The 23298-nt window shown below is 29.9% G+C and overlaps 1 protein-coding gene across 2 annotated transcripts in view; it reads left to right on the top strand.

Annotated features, from left to right (window-relative positions):
• The first annotated feature begins 5620 nt into the window (after positions 1-5620).
• The window catches only part of Si (sucrase-isomaltase), a 77170-nt gene continuing 59492 nt past the window's right edge, over positions 5621-23298 (top strand). For both annotated transcript variants that reach the window (XM_026414098.2, XM_026414099.2), the window contains exons 1-11: positions 5621-5738; positions 7156-7265; positions 12189-12306; positions 12624-12733; positions 13560-13711; positions 15454-15625; positions 16954-17053; positions 17926-18038; positions 21004-21129; positions 21740-21871; positions 21953-22072. In XM_026414098.2, the coding sequence (XP_026269883.2) occupies positions 5621-5738; positions 7156-7265; positions 12189-12306; positions 12624-12733; positions 13560-13711; positions 15454-15625; positions 16954-17053; positions 17926-18038; positions 21004-21129; positions 21740-21871; positions 21953-22072 (1371 nt within the window). The remainder of the gene's footprint in view (positions 5739-7155; positions 7266-12188; positions 12307-12623; positions 12734-13559; positions 13712-15453; positions 15626-16953; positions 17054-17925; positions 18039-21003; positions 21130-21739; positions 21872-21952; positions 22073-23298) is intronic.

The following is a 23298-nucleotide window of genomic DNA, read 5'->3' as shown; positions in this document are numbered from 1 at the left end:
CAGGAACCCTTGCTTTCCTTTTATATGTGTGACTATATCTACTTCTGACTTCTAGAAGTAGAAACTCCTAAAAGTTCAGCAACTGCTAGTTTCCTTCCAACTCTCCTCCACTCTCCAAGTGACCCTTTTCTTTCTAGTACTCCCCCAACCTTAAAGAGATGGAAGCATTTCTGATGATTTATTAATTAGAAGTATCTCTGTACATCACTGTGAAAAGCAATTTTATCTCCTTATGTTGCTTTTTAGTGGGCAGGGACATGAGAAACCAGCATATAATTTTTGAATCATACAACTTTTAACATCAAGTTTGTACTTAATATACATGATTTAACCACCATATGTTTGAAATTCTGAAATGCAAAGTAAAATGTCTAAGTACATCACACTCTATAAAGAGATTAGTTTAGCACTAATCTGTTTTGATTACATTTGGTGTCAATCACCAGTTACCATTCAATTTTGTTCTTGGTGTTTAGAACTTTTTCTTCCTGTCGCTTAACCAACTCAATTTGAGGGTTATTGTGCTTGATGCAGTCTTAAATTTTTGTACAATTTGGATATTAGTAATTGAATTTTTTAATATTCACATTTGCTTTTAAATAAAAGCACTAAATTTTTAGGGTAAAATGCCTTCTTTTGTTATTGTATATGATTTCCTGTTGTTTATAGCTGAATACTTTTACATTGTGGTTTTGTCTGAATTTAACTTCTAAGTATTTCTTTTTTTTTTAGAGAGAGAGAGAGAGAATTTTAATATTTATTTATTTTTTTTAGTTTTCGGTGGACGCAACATCTTTGTTTTTGTATGTGGTGCTGAGGATCAAACCCGGGCCGCACACATGCCAGGCGAGTGCGCTACCGCTTGAGCCACATCCCCAGCCCAGCTTCTAAGTATTTCATACATGAATTATTCCTGTATAGGCTGAAATTCACTGATAGAAATAAACTGGGGAGAAGTATGGATCAAGGAGAACAAAAGAAACTGCTCAAGCACAAGGCCAGCCTATATCAACACAGGAAGATTAAGATCTGAAATGGAATACATGAAAAATTAAAATCACATAAAATCCTTAATTGAAAAGAGAAAACACAATTAGTGAAAATATTTTGACATATGAAATAAAATACAAGGAGTCAGGCGTAGTGGTGCATACATGTAATTCCAGTGGCTTAGGAGGCTGAGGCAGGAGGATCATAAATTCAAAGCCAGCCTCAGCATCTTAGCCAGGCCCTAAGCCACTTATTGAGACCCTGTCTCTATATAAAAATACAGGTGGAAAAAAAAAGGGTTAGGGATATATCTCAGTGGTTAAATGTCCCTGAGTTCAATCCCCAGTACCATTAATTAATTAATTAATTACAAGGGAGGACTAATTCAAAATTGAAAGTTTCAATTGAATAACATGGAAAGCTGGAAAGAATGCTTACTCCTTAAGAGAAGAATGAATATGGATTAACTGCTAATCAGCTATTTTTTAAAAATCTCATCAGAGAACTGAAATTTCAGGGAAAAAAATAACCTGAAATTTAAAATTTTCCATATTGTTAAATGAGGCAGGAGTTCATACATTTTTATTACTGAGTTATTTACTGTTGTAAAGAAATGCCAGGGGCTGATGGACACCTCAAGTGTTTCCATTCTGGGGAAATTATGAAATAAAATCTTATAAAAATGATATGCAAAAATTACAATCAGCTCATCTATTTCTACATGTTGAGAATCTGATTTTATTATATTGAATATATAGATCTGATTGTGAAGAAGTAATAGATTAATAATATTGAATTTTCCAATTTATAAAATTGATCATCTCTTCATTTATTTTTATCTTCCTTGACTTTTTTTCATCAAAATTTGAAGTTTTCATAACAGATATTCTGCATATATCTTGTAAGATTTACATCCAAGTATTTACTTTTGGGTTGCTATGACTATTATCTATGTGTGTGTGTGTGTGCAAATATATATATTTCATTGTTATCATGTAGGAACTTGGTTGGCTTTTGTATATTGGCATTATAGCTTATGACCATCTTACATTCACATATTGTTTCCAGGAGATTATGGTGGATGTAATAAAATTTTCCACATATATAATGTTGTGGTCTATAAGTATGGAATGAATTACTTTGAACCCAGTGCTGTGCCCATTGAGGCCATTCTAGGTAATTCTATTATTTTTCCATGTACCTGGAAGTTTATACCTCCCCTGAGTCTTATAGTAATTCATCCAGCAGTTCTTTTATTCTCTTTATACTTGAATTAAGGGTGCCCTAAAAGTGAGTTGTGCTACTCTGTGTGACCACGTTATTTTAATACATGTTCTTGTGAAAAGATAGTGACAGATGTTGTATAGAAATCAAATGCTATTTCATAATCCAATTGTACTTTCTTTGTGATAGTAACACTGCAATAATAATTCATATAATTCATATAAGTTCAATAATAATTCATATAATTCATATAAGTTCAATAATAATTCATATAAGTTCATATAATTCTCTCAGTGACCCTGTCGGGAAGTATTGTACTTAATAATTTATAAATAAAGAGATGTAGGCTTAAATAAGTAAACAAATTTGCCCATGGTTTCTCAGGTATTCATACTACAGCTGTTCTCAAACAGCATCTTGTTTAAATTAGCAGTATAATTGGCTCTATAAATTTTACTGTATGAATTATGAAGTGTTTACAATGTGATTTTGCATAAATTAGTGATATTTATGTAAAATAAGCAGATTTATAAAATGTTGATTTTGTATCAGAACTGTTTATTCATGTTTTTATTTTTATATATTTTTCTTATGGATTTGGTCAGTTCTTCAAATTTAAGGTTAACTACAAGACATGGTTAATGTTAATCAACATTTTTTAATGAAATATCATCTTTTAATTTGCATTTGTTCCAATGTTTTATAAATCCAATCCAATATTTAAAACATATTTATGCTTTTCAGTGATAATTTAAATTTAACACAATGAGATATTATTTAAATAACTAAATATTGAAAAATACAATTTTGAAAATGAAAATAATTGAAATAACTACTCTTATGTTCTTAGATAGTTCCTAACATCTACAAGTCAAAGACTGTCAGAGAACATAGTTATTAATTAACTCAGATTCACAGGAATATTTATACAAACTTCTTTCAGGGTTAAGGCTTTTTACAATTACATGTTTAACAGAAGTATATTAAATATTGATAGGCTAGTGAGTGTGTAATAAAAATTTATGAGTAGGTCGATATATACCTGAGTAATTTCCCATGGTCATTACTTTAACAGCCTTACCCAGCTCTGGAACAACATAGCAAATAGAAAAGACTATGAAAGGTAAGTCTATGGATCATGTTACTTTGTTACTTACATGTTTTTAAGTAAATATATCTCTTCTTAATTCACATTAGTAATAACCCTATCTATTTGCACTTATTCAAAATAGAAAAATAATATATTTTAAGTTGTCATTTTAAATATATTGTCCCTAATATTAAAAGTAGAGGAAAAATATTATGTATATTATATATAAAATTTATATAATATTATATATATATATATATATATTATTTTAAATATATGAGACTGTTTTCTGGGTCTACCACTTCAGTATAATTTGTGTCAGAGATATTTGGAATCATGACTTATTTTAATTGCTCTATATAGGAAAACAGCAAGAATGGTAAATATTTTGGAAAAATAGAAGGATCAAAGTATGATGAAATATACTTTATTTATGCTAGATTTCTAAAAACAATGTTTTCTAGAGGACCTTTTAAAAAACAGTCATCAAGTTACCATCAAACAAAATATTATTAATTTTTAATAAAAGTATCAATATGCAATTCCCCCAAAGTTTTATGTTTAAAATTACTATGATAGATAATATAATCACTGCAATTATCACTTATAGCATATGAATAATTTTAGCAGGTATTTCTTATTATTATTAATAATATGTGTAATTTTATTTTGGTATTTTTTTGTTGTAATTTTTTTTTAGGTAAAGGAAGGTTTCTGTCATGATAATGTGTGTTTTTAAAATTTCCCTCTGCAAAATGAAAAGCACAATCCTTGTTATTGTCTCCTTAAGTGAAATTTACCCTTACTTAAAGTTAAACATTAAATGTGACCATGTTATTTCTCATGTAAGATTGAGCAACTGGGTTTCATTTTATAAAGATCACCTATTGCTTTGATTAAATTTGGCATAGATACTAAACTTACACTTTTTAATTTCTTTGACTACTATCATTGTAATGAACACTTTACATATCCAAAACTGAAAATATATATTCAAATTTAATGTAATCTTCAAACATCCATTCATATGGCACAGTAAAAAACTAAGCTTGAGTTTATTCAGTATCAGCCTCTGGACTACGTTTTATCATTCTTGCTATTAAGAATGTTACTGTGAAAGAGAGGAAACTTACATGGACATAAAAAATTGAAATAGGTACTGTGTGTAACAGTATTTTAAAATAAAGAAAAGTTAGATTAATTCTGCCTCTAAGAATATGAATCCACTCACAGAGACCCTGACATATGAACTTGGGCATTAGTTGCAATTTCCCTATCAGGGTATATGGGAAGGGACTGAATATAAGAAGACCTGTTATCCAAAAGGTATGCTGAGGGTTAGGGGCAGGTGGAGATTATAATATTGAAAATATTTTGTATGTAAAGTCAATAGAACTTGTTGAATTATTGAATGTCATGGAAAAATATCAGGGAGGAAAAAGAGGTTTTTATGTTTTGGCAACTGGGTAGTCACAAAAGGAACCATTTTTAGGCAAAAATAATAAAAGATTTTTAAAAATATTTTACCAACTAAAGAAAACCATAGAAATCATAAATTCTACCTGGGTATTTGCTGGAATACAGAAAATCCTGGATAGTTGAAAACTAGGAAAAATGAGAGATATATTGTCATTATTAATTTAAATATGATTTAAAATAATTATTGGAGAAAGGTTCTTTGCAATCAACTTTTAGGTATCCTCCATATGTTGTCTCAAATACATAAAGCTATCTAAAATAAACATATGATAGCTTGGTGTATTTCATAGAAAAACTACAATTGTATAGTTCAGAATGTTTTAAAATACAGTAACATTTCCAAATATATAGCATCCTTCCCAATATACGTACTTAGATGTTTCCACAAAATTTTTTTATGATGGATTGGAAAGACATGAATTAAAGTAGGTAGAAATATAACATCTCTCAGTTTTAAGTTTATGATCAGGAAAAGTGTGAATAAGAACATCTCCTTCACAGAATTAAAAACAGTAAAAATTAGGAGACATGGTGAAAGTTAAAACTTCATTTGACTTGAATAATGCCTTAAAACAAGTTGACAAAGAACAGGAATTTGGAATTATTTATTTCCTTGTTTACATCTTAGTGTACTATGTAGTGTGTACAATTAGTTCATTCATTTGCTAAAAATTGTATGTGTTGCTTACATTTTTGTCAACTGATAAACTGATAAAGCTATTTTCATCTCTTTTTGTCTCTTGCTTAGTAAAAATTAGTATATGTAATTTCATAATAATTGATAAGGTTCATTTATATATTTTGTATTTTAATCTTAAATTCCTTTCCTTCTTTCAGATGGCAAAGAAGAAATTTAGTGGATTAGAAATCTCTCTCATTGTCCTCTTTGCAATAGTTACTATAATAGCTATTGCCCTAGTTGTTGTTTTAGCAACTAAAACACCTGCGGTTGATGGTAAGTAATAAAAATTCTTATACATAATAGTGAAGTAAAGAGAAAGTTATTTCACCATAGCTGCTGATTCAAAAAAAAAAAAAGATAATCTATGAGAGACGAAACATGAGAAGGATGTTGGGTGGCAAGTTACACAATCCCTTCAACTTTCTATCATTTTGTTCTGGTTATTTCAATGAAAACCCTCTGTAATTAAGAATGCATCTGCTTTGCCATTAATGGACTTCCCCATTACTTGAGAAAGAGCAAAGAGACAGAGGGATGAAGGTGGCAATGTAAAATAGAATGATTGTTACTATTGTTACTACTGAGATTATGCTCCCTAATGGCAAAATTTAGATTTTTGTTGTGGCCTTCAGAAATTGGCAAAGCAGGTGAAGAACATGGAGAATGTATTCTCTGATTGACTCAAGTTTTAAAGGAGAAAGAAGTTTTATGGCAAAATAAAGTAGAGGGCAGGTGAATCAAGTTTTTAGGTATTTAGTAAAATTTTCTGAATAGTTTTGTTCTAATTTAGAGTTGCTGCATACTACTGTGGGCTACCAAATATACTTTCTTTTTCTTTATCATTCTCTAGACCAAATCAAAATTGGAAAGAATGTTACACATTATATTCTAATCTAACAGTAGTTAGGAATTCCCACTGCTCTTACTACTTGACCCTTTTTTAGCAGTAGATCATTGTAATGCGAATCATTTTTTTACCTTACACAAATATGAATTCCTATAATATCCTTTCTTATCTATTTGTTTTTGCTATTCCCAACCTTCTGTTCTCTACCTGTACATTTTTTCCCTTCAAAGTATCTTCTTTCTCCTGTTTTTCTGTTTTCCAATCTCTTGTGAACTTCTCTGCACTCTTCTCAGATTTGATGTTTCTCTATCTTCTTTCTTCATCTGCAAAACACAAATTTTAAGTTCATTGTGAATGTACTGTTTTTAATCTCTGAATATATTTTGTTTTCCTGAAGAATGAGACAGCAAGATTCTACACTGATATAAAATATTATCCTCTAATTGTTAGTTCTTGCAAAAGTTTAAAAGATTCTCTTTTATCTTTTTATTTTTCAGTGAAAATTTAAGTTTCACTGATTCAGATGAAACAGTTACTAAACAATATCCAAATAAATAATGAAATAGTTTGGAAAAGAGAGGATACAATTGAAATAACTACTTTGTTAAGATAGTTCCTGGCATCTAGAAACTACAGACTGTAGTATTAAAATATTACTTGGTTCTTGTCTTTACTATTACTGGGGCTTGAGTTTTGGTGTCTTTTTAAATGCAAAATTTATTTTAAAGATATTGTTTTGTATAGATTCCTGTGTTATTTTAACATAAAGTATGTATTACTTGAAAAAGTCTGTGGAAATAATTTGATGTCATGTCTTATTTTACTGAATATTCTCTTTCCCAGAATTGAGTCATCCTACTTCAACTCCAGCTGGTGTAGGAAAATGTCCTGCTGCATTAAATGATCCCATCAATGAGAGAATAAACTGTATTCCAGACCAATTTCCAACACAGGTCTGTAAAAACAATTCTTAATGTTTCTATGGATCATTATATTAAGATAATTGCTCAATACTAGATAATTACATATACTCAAGAACCTAAACATAAATTAGGCCAATTTTTTTGTTGCTCCATATAAATAAATGAAAGATAATTGAAATAACTGAGCTTGCTTTTCCAGACCTCTGTTCAATTCAAATTAACAAACTAAATTTCCTTCATGTTTAACTAGTTATTATTAATTTTACAAACCTTTATGATATTTTAATCTCTTATATTGATTTCTTTAAAAAGTATATAACTTGAAAATATGGAATGTTTGCATGAGAATGTCTATATTCTATTAGAGTATTTGTAATGATGGCATTAGAAAGAATCTACAGAAAATAAAAGAAATCTTATTTTTTCAAAAAGTAACATTTTTTGATTATTTGGCATTTAGGAGAGAAAAAACACAAAAGAAAATTAAAGATAGCTGATTGGATATGTGTAACCCTAAGCTGACACTTTTTTTTTCCTTTGTTTTATTTTGAGACAGTACCTCGATAAGTTGCTTAGGTTTTAGTAAAGTTGCTTAGGGTCTCACTAATTTGTTCAGGCTGGCTTTGAGCTTGCAATCTTCCTGCATCAGCCTCTCAAGCTGCTGGGATCATAGACATGTACCACCGTGCACAGCGACTCTTCCTTTTTATTAAAAAAAACTGTGTAGGAAATAGATTAATGAATATGCACTTGTATATCTGTCTCCACGGTTAGCAACTTATCTAATATGCATGTCTATACCTTACCTCTCTCACTCTCCCACCACAAAAAAAGATAATTAAACTAACTATAAAATTTCTATTTCTGTTAGCCTCATCCTACCTTTTATGCTGTCATAATTTATACATAATTTTCTGATTAATTTGCAACAAAAATTGCAAATGCATGATGATTTCTTCAGTGACACAGAAATAGAAATAGCAGAAATAGGAGAAAGAGTAGTTCCTGTATCTTACTCTCTGATCAAAAAGCTAATTAATAGTTTTTACTGTGACCTATGGAGGAAAGTAACTAGGTATTCTATCTTGTTAACATGTTACTCAAGAAACAACTGAAGCTTAATGAAGGAATACTATTAGAAACAATAGTGTGCCTCAAATAGAGAAAAAATATTTAAGCCAATGATTTAGGATGTCAATGCCTACCACTGGTCTTTAATGTCAATCTAACCTGTTAGGTTTCAATGTGAGACAAATTAAACTTGTTAATTACATTCATTAAATTTCCACAAATATACTTGCATTTGCTGTTTAAGAAAATGAAGTAAGTTTATTTGTTTGTTTGTTTGTTTTTATTCAGAGCATTATAGTTATGCATAGCAGTTGGTTGTATTTTGACAAAATCATACTTGTAAGCAATTTGGTTTCACTCCCCATTTCCCCCACTGTCCCTCCCCACATTCTTCCCTTTAATCTTCCTCCTCTACCATCTTCCTTTCACTCATTTATCTATTACTTGTTGGTTTGTACTTTCTGCTTATACATAAAGATGAATTTTCCTGTGGTATGTTCATGTAGGCATATAATGGGATTTTGTTAAATTCATTCCATATTTCCTTCCCTTTCCCATGTATCTTCCCTCCTTCTAGATCTCCTTTTTCTTCTCCACTGATCATCCATAAATCTTTATGTATCTGATCTCTCCAGTATTTCCCTTATTTCACTCCAGCTTTTGCCTATGCTGTAACATACTCAATCCTCGATTTCTGCATCTGATTTATTTCAGTTAGCATAGTTTTCTTCATTCCCATCCATTTCCAACAGGTCCCATCATTTTATTCATCTTTATGGCTGAGTAAAACTCCATTGTGCACATATACCACATTTTCTTGATCTATTCTTCTATTGACAGGCCTTCGGGCTGATTTCATAATCTGGCTATTGTGAATTGTGCTGTAATAAATGTGATTTACAATAGCCAAAGTGAACTTATTTTGAAAGCTTAACTTAGTTTATCTCAACTGATTCCACTGAATTATGCTCCAAGTCCTCAAATGAATTTCAATGTTTTCTTGACATCTTTAAGAAAAGTTAAATATAGCAAAATAATTTTGATGAGATTCTGATGTGAAACAAAATCTCATTCATTGAATTTTAGATTTATATGAGAACTTAAGAATGTTTTACAATTTTAAATGAATATGACCAGGTCATTCTGTTAGTGATGGACAAAGCTGGAATTAGAACTGTAGTGTTCAATGTTACCTTATGATCTGTGAACTCAGTAGTCATTCTTCATTAGCCAGGATGTTACAATTTTCTCTAATTGAATGATTTTACAAGGTAATACTTTTCTACTATAGAAAATTATGATCCAAAGTACCTGTATGAAGACAAGAATTGGTGTCAACATAATTAATATACAACCGTAGATATGAAAAATTGTGCTGTATTTGTGTAATAAGAATTGTAATTCATTCTGCTGTCTTTTATTTTTTAAAAAATCAATAAGAAAGAATGAAATAAAATTGATTAAAAATAAATGACCAGTGAATAAAAATGTAAAAAGGGCCTAAATATTGTTTCCTCTTTTTCTTTTTTAGGAGAATTAAATTTCAAATGGGATTTTAATTCAAACTCCATCACTTAATTTTTTAAAAAAATTGTTATTAATCATTTTATGATTTTGATAATATTTTCTCATTAACACATTGTAAGATTCTTTAAAATACAAATGTTACCTTTCCTCATCTCAAGTAATCACTTAAAGCAATGATTTATACTTGAAATTTTAAATATGAGAGGCATACTATTTGAATAAATATATTTGGTCCAATCAAGGTGGATAAGATTTAATTTAATCAAAATGATAAACATCTATAAATTTCCTTAAGTTTTCTTAATTGAAAAATTCTCTTTGGGATTCTATATCTATGAAAATGAATCATGTTTACAAAATAATTAAAAATAAAGAATTGGTTATAGTAAACATTTGTATATGATTTTATTATAAAAGACATGCATATTTATTTTATCATAATGAAAAATTATGAAAGAGTCAGCATGATAATTTTAAAAACAGCCATAATTTCACCCAGAGTGTATTAGTCAGCTCAGGCTGCCATAACAAAATACAAGAGACTGGATAGCTTTAACTTTGAAATATATGCTTTTAAGTTAATACAAAATACACATCCACATACATATACATATATATAATACTTTGGTATGTATATGTAGTGAGTTAAATGCTATTCCCCCAAAATTTAAGTCCATGTAAAGCCCCAGATGTGACCTTATTTGGAAATAAGGGTTTTGTAGATGTAATTAGTTAAGATGAAGTCACATTGGATTAAGATGCACCCTAAATCTAGGGACTGGGGTCCTTATAAGAGGAAGAGACTATACACAGAGACAAAGAAGAAAGATCTTCTGTGAAGATGGAAGCAGAGATTGGAGCTATGAAAATACAAACCAAGGAATGCCAAGGTTTGACAGCTACTGGAAGTTTAGGAATAGACAAGGGAGAATTTTCCCCTAGAATCTTCAAAAGTAGCATGGCTTTCCTGACACCTTGAGTTAGAGCTTCTAAACTCCAAAATTGTGAGAGAATAAATTCCTGTTGCTTTAAGCCATCTTTTACCATGTTGTTATGGCAACCCTAAGACACTAATACAGTATATCTGGAAAAAGATTAATGTAAGTCTATGTACTAAAATCTTAAATTTTTGTTAGAATGTGATTATAATATTCCATTTTTTTTGTCTTTAAACAATCCATTTGCACTTTTTTCAAATCATTTACCTATGTCTAGAACTACCTTTTGGTTTTGTAGTAATGGTTTTAAAATATATCTTAGACTTCTGTAAAGAATAGTTCTAGTAAAGTTAGCACCTTTCTATTTTTGGAAGTATTTCTATAGTTTAGATAACTAGAGGCAAAATTACCAAATTAAAGTAACATATACCTTAGTTTCTGATAGGTATTGATTGTTGGATTCATCAGATTCAATTGTATTCTTATTTGCATATGTTTGTGTGTGTATGTGTGTGTGTGTGTGTGTGTGTGTATGCACATTTGCAAGCAGTGTTTTGTGTGTGTGTGTTTCTGAAGCCACTTTAATTTGCTAGGAAAGTAGGTGAGAGGTCTATGTATATCTTCAGCTGACTAAACATGGAGACTTTGATAAAAAAAAAAATCCAAGAAAAAAAGTATTCAAATTATAAAGATCTGTCACACTATTAAAATTTGATAGTAAGTAGATTGGTGATTACATCATTTTGGATACATAAGAGCATTAGTTTGCTTGATTATTTATATTAGCATTTATATTTTTTCCGCTTCATATAAGCTTTCCATATAAATGATAAAATTTTCTAAGAATTCAGTATTTTGTTGCACTCATTGAATGCAGCTGTAATAACTAGATGTGACACCTAGCATATAAACTAGTTAAAATAGTTGAAATAGTTATATTTTGAACCATTAAATAGTTAAAAATAACTATCTTAAGTCTTGAATTTAGAATTTGATCTTCATCTTAATTATGTATCACCCACAAATTGATACAAAATTAGTACAAAATAAACATTTCAATTCTTGTTCATCAAGATCATGACAACAGAGTTCCTTATAATTACCCAGAGAGTATGAACCTTAAAAATAGATGCGCTAACAATAACATGCAGGAACACATGAATTTAATAAATGAAACTCAGAGCATCAATATTTAATATGGTATAATTAATTCAAGTCATCAAATATTTACATCTCTTCCATGTAAAAATAATAATATAAAAAAAAACAAATAATACATGGGTATGTTTTATATTTGAAGAAATAATCTTGTTTTTTAAATGTTCATTTAGTGGCAAAAGACTAGGTTATCTGACAGTACCTCTAATCATAGTATTTATTTTTATAAAATATTTTATTTTACAAAATATTTTATCAGGCAATCTGTGCACAACGAGGCTGCTGCTGGAGGCCACAGAATGACTCTATTGTTCCTTGGTGCTTCTTCGCGGATAACCATGGCTATAATGCGGAAGAATCAACCACGAGTAGTACTGGTAAGAAGTGCTATGTCATGATGACTGAATATAGTGCATTCCCAGTGGAAAAAAAAAAAACGTACTTTCAAGTTTTTCTTTGGAAAATATTGTAAATAACATGAAATAAGTACATACTGAAATGTTCAAGTTGATTATACTATTTATTTTTTTCCATGATTTTATCTTCCAAATTAAAAAAAAACCTCATGTTTGTGATGAATATAATTATGTCAATATTTAATATTTGTTAATACAATTAGAAATATTCAAATATTTAATAGCTGTTTATCTTTACCACTAAATTCATTCATCCTTGTTTGTTTTCTTTGTTTAAGGACTTGAAACCAAATTAAACAGGATAGCTTCTCCTACACTATTTGGAAAGGACATTAATAACGTCCTCCTTACAACCCAAAGTCAGACACCCAATCGTTTCCGGTTCAAGGTTCGTTTTTTTCTATTTCTAAAGAAAATTTGATAATTAAAAATGTTCTATGAACACACTCTTTACCTTATCCATACATTTTCCTTCATAAAAAATATTTATTGCAAAGCAAATAATTAATTAAACTAGTTACTCCAAATCTCTGAGCCTGTTTGTTCAAATATAACTTAAGAATAATAGCTTCTCCTGCCCTTACTTTGAAGAATTTAAATAACATAATCCAGGTAAAATATTTAACCTGTTGTCTTCAGGAGAATATGTACTCCATAGATAATAATATTTTTTAATTTCAAATTTTGTGACAAAATATTAGTTTAAAACATAATTTGAAGAAAAATGTTAATAGTGCTGTGAATGCAACTTTTATTTATTATTTTTAGAGCTAGGTTTTACTACTTCCTATTATGCTTGGTTTTACTACTTCCTATTGCATTTTGCTTAATTGATCTTTTTTTTTTTAAAGTTTGGAAATTGAAACAGCACCATGTACTTTGAATACTTGTTTACTTGTGTTTTTGGAAAAATTTCACAAGAATTGAGTTATTTTGAAATTTTATTATTCATCTATTTTGGTGAATATAGGTATTGAACCCATAGCATCATGCATAGTAGGTAATTGTTCTACCATATATATAACTTCAGCCCTAAGATTTAAGTACATTTAAAAATTCTAAGACACTATCTAAGGAGGTAAACATTAAAGAACACTAAGAATAATTTAATTCACAGGGCTAAAGTTATTTTGTAGTTGGTGCCTGCATTTGTCATGCAAAAATTGAATACTGTCTTAAAACTAAGTAATGCTAATTTCTTTAAATCTTTGCAGATTACAGATCCAAATAGTAGAAGATATGAAGTTCCTCATCAGTTTGTAAAAGAATTTACTGGACCCACATCTTCCGAAACACTGTATGATGTACAAGTTCAAAAAAATCCTTTCAGCATCAAAGTTATTAGGAAAAGCAATAGCAAAATTTTGTAAGTACTGATTTTAATTTACATTTATTATGAATTTTAAAACTGGAATGTCAATGTCAAGGTAATATCACAAAGAATAAATTTTCTCCCCAAAGAAAGTGAGATAGAACTTTTTAAAGATTATGATTTCAAGGGAGTTTTCCTTTCTGTGCATGCAACATACTAAATATAAATGAGAAAATGCCAATTCCAGCCAAGCAAAGATAAAGGTGGAGAGAATCACCCACCTAATTACTGCCTTGCCTATATTTTTGCATATGTAAAATTTTTCCGTGTTCTGTCCTAATTAATCTGTTAATAACCTGCAGGATCACATGGTTTCTATTTACGGACTAGTAATTAATATTAAATTTTCTTGTACATGTTAAATATCACTTGAACACCTTCATTTTGAATGTATTGACCAGGGATGGGGGTTAATTGGTGGAAGGAACTGAGTAATTTCCTGTAAATTTTTTCAAGATAAATATTCTTCCATTCCTAAGAAATGTTAATTGTAAAGTGCAATCTCAGAAATGATTTTCAACGAATATATTTCAAGATTTTTGCAATTAACATTGTTCTATATTATAAAAATATTAAATCCTAAGAGAAATAAGCCAGGCATGGAGGTAAAAATGCTGTACAATTTCACTTTAAAGAAGCAAAGAGTGAAATGGTGGTTACAAGGGTCTGGGAAGAGGTGCAGAATAAAAAGATTGTGGAAAAGTGTTAGATAGTAAAAACAGTTTTCAAAGTCTATTGCACAGCATTGTGAATTTAGTAGACAATAATTTAATGTATCCTTCAGAACTAATAAAGGCCAGATGCTCACACAACACAAAATAGTAAAATGTATGATGATGGCTATGTTAAATAGCTTGATTTACATTCAGTAATGCACTTAAAATTTTCACATTGTATTAAATAAATGCATAAAATTATAATTTACCAACAAAAATGAAAAGTCTCAAATGCAAGTTAATATTCCCTCCTCCTCCTCCTCCTCCTCCTCCTCCTCCTCCTCCTCCTCCTCCTCCTTCTCCTTCTTCTCCTCCTCCTCCTCCGTACTAGGGATTGAACTCAGGGGCATTTAAGCATTGAGCCACATCCTCAGCCCTATTTTGTATTTTATTTAGAGACAAGGTCTCACTGATTTGCTTAGTGCCTCACTGTTGCTCAGTTTGGTTTTGAACTCATGATCCTCCAGCCTCAGCTTCCCAAGCTGCTGGGCATGCACCACCATGCCTGGCCAATTAGCATTTCTTGTAGTATATATCTGGCCTGCATAAAATATGAAATGATATTTATATTTGTAAAAAAATCAATTTGAAGCTAATTATAACATAATGTTAGATGTTTAAAAGCCAGTATAATGTTTAATTATAAATCTCAGTCATGGGAACAAGGAAGAACTCAGTTTGAAATATTGTCTATCTACTGTTTACCTCCATGAAAATAAACATGAATTTATTTTCCCAGTATGTATTATCTGTGAAATGGGGTTAATAATGTTAATTATGCTTTAGGGTTGTGATGAAGATTAAAGGAAAGAATGCATGTGAAAAAATTGCTTTAATGAAACTATGTTGATGCAGCAAACAATCCCTGGTTGCAGGGTTATTTGTATGTCCTTAAAAGGTATCCAAGCAAAAGACTGATATCTTTAAAATGAAATATTCTGTATAGTATTAATAAAACCCATATTTGGTATAACATTTTTTATGTTTCTATGTAATTTATTTTTTTCGTTCATGATTTAGATTTGATACCAGCATTGGTCCCCTGGTGTACTCTGACCAATATTTACAGATTTCAACCAGACTTCCCAATGAATATATTTATGGAATTGGAGAGCATATTCATAAGAGATTCCGTCATGATTTATATTGGAAAAGATGGCCAATATTTACTCGGGATCAACTTCCGGGTGATGTAAGAAATTATCTTTCTTGTTATAAATAAAATCATTACATTGAAGCAGTTGATATTTTTAAATAGCTAAACTATTTTAAGCTATCATTTATTTGACATTACCAAATAAATTATTCAGGTATTAGTAACATATAATCCAGAATTATGTTTGTTGTAGGGGTGAGGACAGGTAGCTAAATCCTAAATTGGCTCAGTGATGGATAGACTTTTGTGAATGTTTCAACAGGCATTTCCTATTTATGAATGTTTTATTTTGATTTTCATATTTATATTTTATCATTCTTTTTTTTCAATTACCCTTGTATTCAAACCCATTAAGCTAGAATAGTTTCAAACATCATGTTGGACAATATTTTATGTGATTTGGTGTTTTTCTATCTTTTGAACACCAAAGTGCACTCTTGTCCCCTTCTTCTGAACATAACATGTGATTATCTTCCATAACTTTGAATTACTGCAAGCCAGTTGTGTTTCTTTTTACTTACTGAAACTTAGGGTGGTTTATCCTTTATACAATGTATCATTGAGGGCTCAGCTGAAGTCTCCCTCATATAAAAACCTTAGTGCATCAATAATCACCATGCTTTATTTCTTATATATTTGTCTCCTCTTCTAGAATTTGAGATGCTTGAGGACAAAGACTATAGTCATTAAATAACATTTTTCAATGATGTTTTTGATTTTTTAAATGTCAGTGCTATTTCATTCTCCAAAATGAACAAGTAAATGATTGTTTTAAGGAGCTTCACTTGGTACTGAGCTATTAATAAATTCTACCAGTTTTTATTTATAACATGACTATCTGTAATAACCCCCAGGCTAAAATCCTCATCCCTACTTTACATCCATTCTTTTCTTTAAACTTCCCCATCCAATCAGTTAAGAAGTGTCTCTCCTTACACCTTTCAGTGTCTATACAGTTTGCATCCTCTACTTCTATTATTCATCAGCAATCAACAAATATATGCAAAAGTTCTATGAGGATAGTCATCCATTAGTTTGTTGTGCATACATGAGGTGTAATGGATGTACATGTTATTATGTCCTCATAAATAATATATTAAAACATATTTAATTATAAAATACATAAAAATGCAAATGACCTATTAAAATAACATGTATGCTGTATATCTCATATGTTAATATAAAATTACTAATTAAAACAATTTAAAAAAACTTGTGCCTAAGTTTGATGTGATACAAATAATGAAGAATATTGGTATAGAGATACAGGGGGCAAGTTACAGAAACAAATGAACTTATAAAGGTCATTTTAATATATTTAATCATTACTTTAAAATTTTAATTTTCAAATGTTTGCTTTCTAGAATAATAATAATTTATATGGCCATCAGACATTCTTCATGTGCATTGAAGACACTTCTGGAAAGTCATTTGGTGTTTTCTTAATGAACAGCAATGCAATGGGTAAGATTGATCTTTCTGATAACATGCTTAGATGAAATTATCTTGACATGTTTAACTGTTCTTTTTATTCCAATCATTGATATTGGATTCCAGAGTAAACTCTATTAAAAATGACCTTAGGATGCAAAATTATTGTAAGTAGGTTTTGAAATTAGTGAGACAATAGATTTTTGCATATCAGTGTTTCTATTTTTGGGAGAGTATGCTATGCTTTGACATACAGTTGCTTTCTTTTCCCTTCAGAGCAACACGAAAACATATCCACACAAATTAGTTTTCTCATCCCCACAGCCTCATTTGTCATGATAAGATAATATGCTTCTCCAAATACAAAAAAGAAAAATCTCTATGGGGATAGAAATAAGAAAGAGTAATATTTTAGCTTATTATACTTCAAATGATGTAGAATCTTTTGCTTTTTTAATGTTGTAAAGTAGAATATCTATTTAATAGGTGAGTCAGTGTTAATAAAATGTTACAAAAATTAATGTTCCTGCAGGAGCAGTATATTACATGGAGACCAAGTCAATTATATGTAAGGAAGTTAAATTAAAAACCTTTATATTTTTTTTCTTAGAAATTAATATGTGTGCTATGATCTCTCAAGGAGTCTTGAATTGAAATGAGTAATTGAGATGCAGTTTTAGAAAAACAGTGTTTCTGCTGTTAAGAGGTCTAATCCTCTTATTCATGGTGGCATTCTACTTTTCTACTACAGTATTCCTGAATTCAATGTTAGGTTTCTTTTTAATTATTTAAAATAGTGTGAAATAATATGACATATAAAATATTTTAAATTTACATTGAAATTGCTTTATTATTAAGTATCTTTTTCACCATTTAAATATATTTCACTAATTTTTATTTTACAGAGATTTTCATCCAGCCTACTCCAATAGTAACTTATAGAGTTACTGGTGGCATTCTGGACTTTTATATCTTCCTAGGAGATACTCCAGAGCAAGTAGTTCAACAGTATCAAGAGGTAAGTTTCAAGCCTATTTTTAAAAATCATTTTGTTATATTTTTTCTTTGTCTAACAAGTCCACATATTTGAATAACTTTTCTTTATGTATCAGGGACCTCTTAGCTAAACACATCTGGGAAAAGGAAATTATTTTTAATAAGATTCAAGGACCATAACTGTTTTAAAAACCTTCTTTTCATGATATACTTCTTATAATTCTATTTCCAAAACTTAACTCTAAGAAGTAATACCTGTCAAAAAAAAAAAAACTCTGAGAAAAGGATCTAAAACTCTGAGTTGAGACTAGTTAGAGTTTTATCCAGTTAGTTTATTAATTATGCCTGAAAATTTCCAAATCTATTCATAAATGTGAATTTTGGAAAAGAGTCACAGAAATATTTACAATCTCTTTAATTTAAAATTGTAATTATCATTCTGGACTTTCATACAAAGAGAAATTCTATGTGTGATACTTGTACGTCCAAACAATGTATTTTTCTTTAAAAAAAAAAAAACTGACATTTTAACTGCACGTAGTGGTGTATGCCAGTAATTCCAATGGCTCGGGAGGCTGAGACAGGAGTTCAAAGCCAGCCTCAGCAATGGTGAGAAGCTAAACAACTCAGTGAGACCCTATCTCTAAATAAAAAAATATAAATTAAGGCTGGGGAATGTGGTTGAGTGTCCTTGAGTTTAATTTCTGGTACCTGCCTCCCCACCCACCAAAAAAAAAAAAAAAAAAAAAAAAAAAAACTGACATTTTGATTGTCAAACATTAGTTCCTGTAGCTCATTATTACATGCTGAGCCAAATTTGTGGTAAACAATAGTTGAATTTTAGTACTATTGAATATCTGAATATACCATATATATGGCATAAAGATATATTTTCTTACAATATTTTATGGGTAGAATTGCCGAGTCTTGAATATAGCACTATAAATCACTGCTGAATTTAAATGACTCAAATTATGTAGAAAATAGGCAGAAAAAAATTAAATTTTATTTGAAGAAAAGAAATTATCTTCTCTATATATTGCCAACATAATTTTTAGTATGTTAAATTTTAAATAGATTTCATTTGAGTGGCTAGATGGTTTTATCAGTTTTAAAAACCATGCATGCATACAAAGTATAAGATAAATAGGAGTTAGTTAATGGGAAAATAAATATTTTAAATACTTATGCAAAACATTAAATTTATAATGTCTATATGTATGTGCAGTATGTGTGTATATACTATACGTGTATATGTACACATATATATCATATCTATAAGAAAGAAATTTCAATCACATGTCCAAGTATTTAAATAATTCTATGAAATATGAAATATTTAGGAATATAGTTGGAAAATTAATACTTTTGTTTGGAGATTTATTAGACATGAAATTATTTTAAAGATAAATTTAATATTTCTTTGTATGGATAAAAATAAGCATGAGCAATTTTTAAACAATTTTGCATTATAGTTTTTAAGCTATAGATTATAAGGAAATCATGGGTATATATATATTTTATATACATGTATATGTACATATATATGTATTTTTTTGGTCTAAAGAGAACTATTATGCCTAGTTAGATTATTTGTCATAAAGTAACCTAAATCCAAAGATTCAATAAACAATTTTATAGCAATTATATCTTTATTTCCACATACAAATTTGTGTCTTATTCTGTGATGAGAAAATGATGCTTTCTTGCAATTCTGCACTGGGCTTACTTTGACCACTATGGAAATGAGGGGAGAAGGGGATCTATTTGGCCTAGGAAGAAGAAAAGCGGCCAAGACACTGCATGTTACAAATTCTAGGCAGTAACTGGTTGCAAATCTTGTAGAACATGTATTTTGTGTAACTTTTTTGAAAACTTGAAAAGAAGTATCTGCCAAAAGGCCAAGTCTGTTGGTACACACCTGTAATCCCGGAGACTCAGGAAAGTGAGGCCAGAGAATTGCAAGTTCAAAGCCAGAGTCAGCAATTTAGCAAGGCCCTATTGTGTAGTACTTTGTGTAGAAAGTAGGCCTACTTTGTGTAGAAAGTAGGCCTACTTTCTACACAAAACAAATTAGTGAGACCCTGTTTCAAAATAAATAATAAAAGGGCTGGGCAATGCAAAAAATTATGATTGTAATGCACTCCTCTATTGTGATGTATGTAAGAAATAATAAAAAATAAATTTAAAAAAAAGGGCTGGGGATGTTGCTCAGTGGTTAAGCATCCCTGAGTTCAATCTCTGGCACAGAACAAAAATCAAAAAACAAACAAACTAACTAAAAAGGAAATAAATGACAAAATGTAAGGGAATACAAACTGCAAACTGCAATTTTAAACATGTTTTTGTCTGCAATGATGAATGATGATGTTTTTGTCCTAATGGGAGGCGGAGGTACCCTGGGAAAATTTTCCTTTCATTCTATTATATTTTATTTGATATCTTTTTATTCTTTTCTTTCCCCTTCTATGATTAGACAAAATATATTTTGTCAAATATTACTTTCTTGAGTGCTTCATTTTCTAATTTTTTTTTTTTTTTGTATGTGGGGGGGACAAGGTTTGAACTCAGGGACACTAGACCACTGAGCCACATGCCCAGCCTTGTTTTGTATTTTATTTGGAGACACGGTGTCACTGAGTTGCTTAGCACCTCACTTTTGCTGAGTCTGGCTTTGAACTGGCAATCCTCCTGCCTCAGCCTCTCCAGCAGCTGTGATTACAGTTGGGTGCCACTGTGCCGGGCCATCATTTTCTAATTTTTAATGAAAAATAACAAATGAGGCACAGAACATAAATTTCTTAAATGTGTCACAAACAAAATTCTAACAATATTTAGGAAACATTTTTAAATGCAGGTAATAATAAATATTTACAATATATAATTAAGTAAATTCTAGATATGTAGCAGAATAAAAAACTCTTTAGTTACTAATGCTGAATGAATTTCTCTTTATTGAAACTAATTTAATGTCAACTTACCTCAAGCTCATTGGACGACCAGCAATGCCTGCCTATTGGAGTCTTGGATTCCAACTGAGTCGCTGGAATTACAAATCATTAGATGTAGTGAAAGAAGTAGTGCAAAGAAACAGGGAAGCTGGCATACCTTTTGTAAGTAGAACGAAGGGTTTATGGGGATTTATATATATCTTAAGCATTGCCATAAAATAACAAATGTAGTGAATTTTAGGATATCATATATATCTGTATATGATATACCCATAGATGTATATGGTTTTAAAGCTAGTTTTTAATGGTGAAGTCTATTTAATCCCCTAACATAATTCCCACTTTTTTTTGAAAGTTAAAAGTATATATTTTTGAAAAGTGATAAGAAATTATAGAACTGAATATGTTTAACAGTTAACAAAATCACATGATTTTTAAAAATAGACCTGATTTTAGAATTCATGTCTTTAAAAAATGATTTCCTGAACTCTGCAGGTTTTTGTTTTCTGTGCAATGAATATCACATGTATAACCTAATAAAAATCTAGTCATCACAGAGAAAAATGTGAATATTCATTTAAAGCTTTTACTTTTAAGAACTAGAAAAACTAGTTTTATAAGCAATATCTCTTCTTAGATCATGATATAAGAGATGTTGATTTATTTTTAATAATTTATATAGACATATATAATACAAGTTTATTGGCTTTAAAGATTGTAATTAGTTGTTCTTTCAGTATGATTGATTGAAACACACTGTGTTAATTTTCAGGATACACAAGTCACTGACATTGACTATATGGAAGACAAGAAAGACTTTACTTATGATCAAGTAGCCTTTAAAGGGCTCCCTGAATTTGTTGAAGATTTGCATAACCATGGGCAGAAATACGTCATTATCTTGGTAATGATAAATTATACATTAGAATATTTTTAGCATTTGTAGGTTAATAGGTTTTCTATAGTCTCTTCTTTCTGTTTTTAGGACCCTGCAATTTCTATTGAGAAACGTGCTGATGGAACACCATATGAAACTTATGAGAGAGGAAATGCACAGAAAGTGTGGGTGAACAAGTCAGATGGAATTACCCCAATTATTGGAGAGGTATATTATGATATCCATTACACTTGTGTGACTCCTGTTTTCTGTTAATCAACAGGATCTTTCTGTATGCTTGTGTGTGTGTGTGTTTGCTTTTATTTTTGGATTTTATATTTTAATTGTGGTAAGGAATTATAGACAGAGAATATATTTTAATAATCTTTAAATAATTCCATCATACAGAAAGTAAATAGACATCACATTTAAAGACTATAAACAAAAATTGTAACTAATAAATTATGATTTATTTATTAGTATTTTAGATTCTCACAAAAATACTGAGAGGTCTATTCAGCTATTTGACATAAAATAATCGCAAATAAAATTTGAATACTAAGCACCTATAAAATGAGCATTAAATTGTAAAAATTTACCTATAACACAATAAAAATATATATTACTAAAATTCTTTGCATGCGGCAACCAAATTTTAGAACAGTGAAACGACTTATCCAAAGTCACACAACTAATGAGGAACAAAGGCAGAAATGCTCAAATGTATGTATTTAACCCAAATAAATATCCTTTTGGTGGCAATTTTGTAAGACATGTTGAAAAGCAAAACAATATCTAGACACAATTCCACTTCTGTAACTTAACAAAAAAAATTGGGAAACAAAAATATCAATTTAAAAACATGTGTCTAGAATAGCATTACTTACTATAATGAAGAATATTCTAGTTTTTAATTTTCTTTTTAGTACAGAGAATTGGACCCAGTGGTTCTTTAGCACTGAGGACCACCTCAATCCTTTTGAAAAATTTATTTTAGAAGAGGTCTCCCTAAATTGCCCACGCTGGCCTTGAACTTGCCAACCATCCATAGGCTTCCTAATAGCTGGGATTACAGTGTATGTCCCTGAGCCTGGCTCCTATCACTTCTTAGTGCATTTGTTAAATTTTCTTTAGAAAGATCTCCTTGAATAATATGAGCCCATTCGAACCAAGTTTTCCTACACATGATGCCTATTAATATTTCATGGAATATAATTTTTGGAGATCTATTCTGTTGAGCAACTCAGGAGTCTGAGACAGGTGGGTCAAAGTTAAGGGCCAACCACAGCAACTTAGTGAGGCCCTAAGCAATTTGGTAAGACCCTGTCTCAATATAAAAAATAAAAAGGCTGGGAATGCAGTTCCATGGTAAAGCACCACCGATTTCAATCCCTTGTGAAAAAAAAAAAAAAAAAAAAAAAAAACGTTTATCTGTTGGTTATGGCCACATCAGC

The sequence above is a fragment of the Urocitellus parryii genome, chromosome 2 (assembly GCF_045843805.1).
Source record: "Urocitellus parryii isolate mUroPar1 chromosome 2, mUroPar1.hap1, whole genome shotgun sequence".
NCBI classification, from domain to species: domain Eukaryota; kingdom Metazoa; phylum Chordata; class Mammalia; order Rodentia; family Sciuridae; genus Urocitellus; species Urocitellus parryii.
The sequence above is the reverse complement of the archived record's forward strand: the minus strand, read 5'-3'. Positions and strand labels throughout refer to the sequence as shown.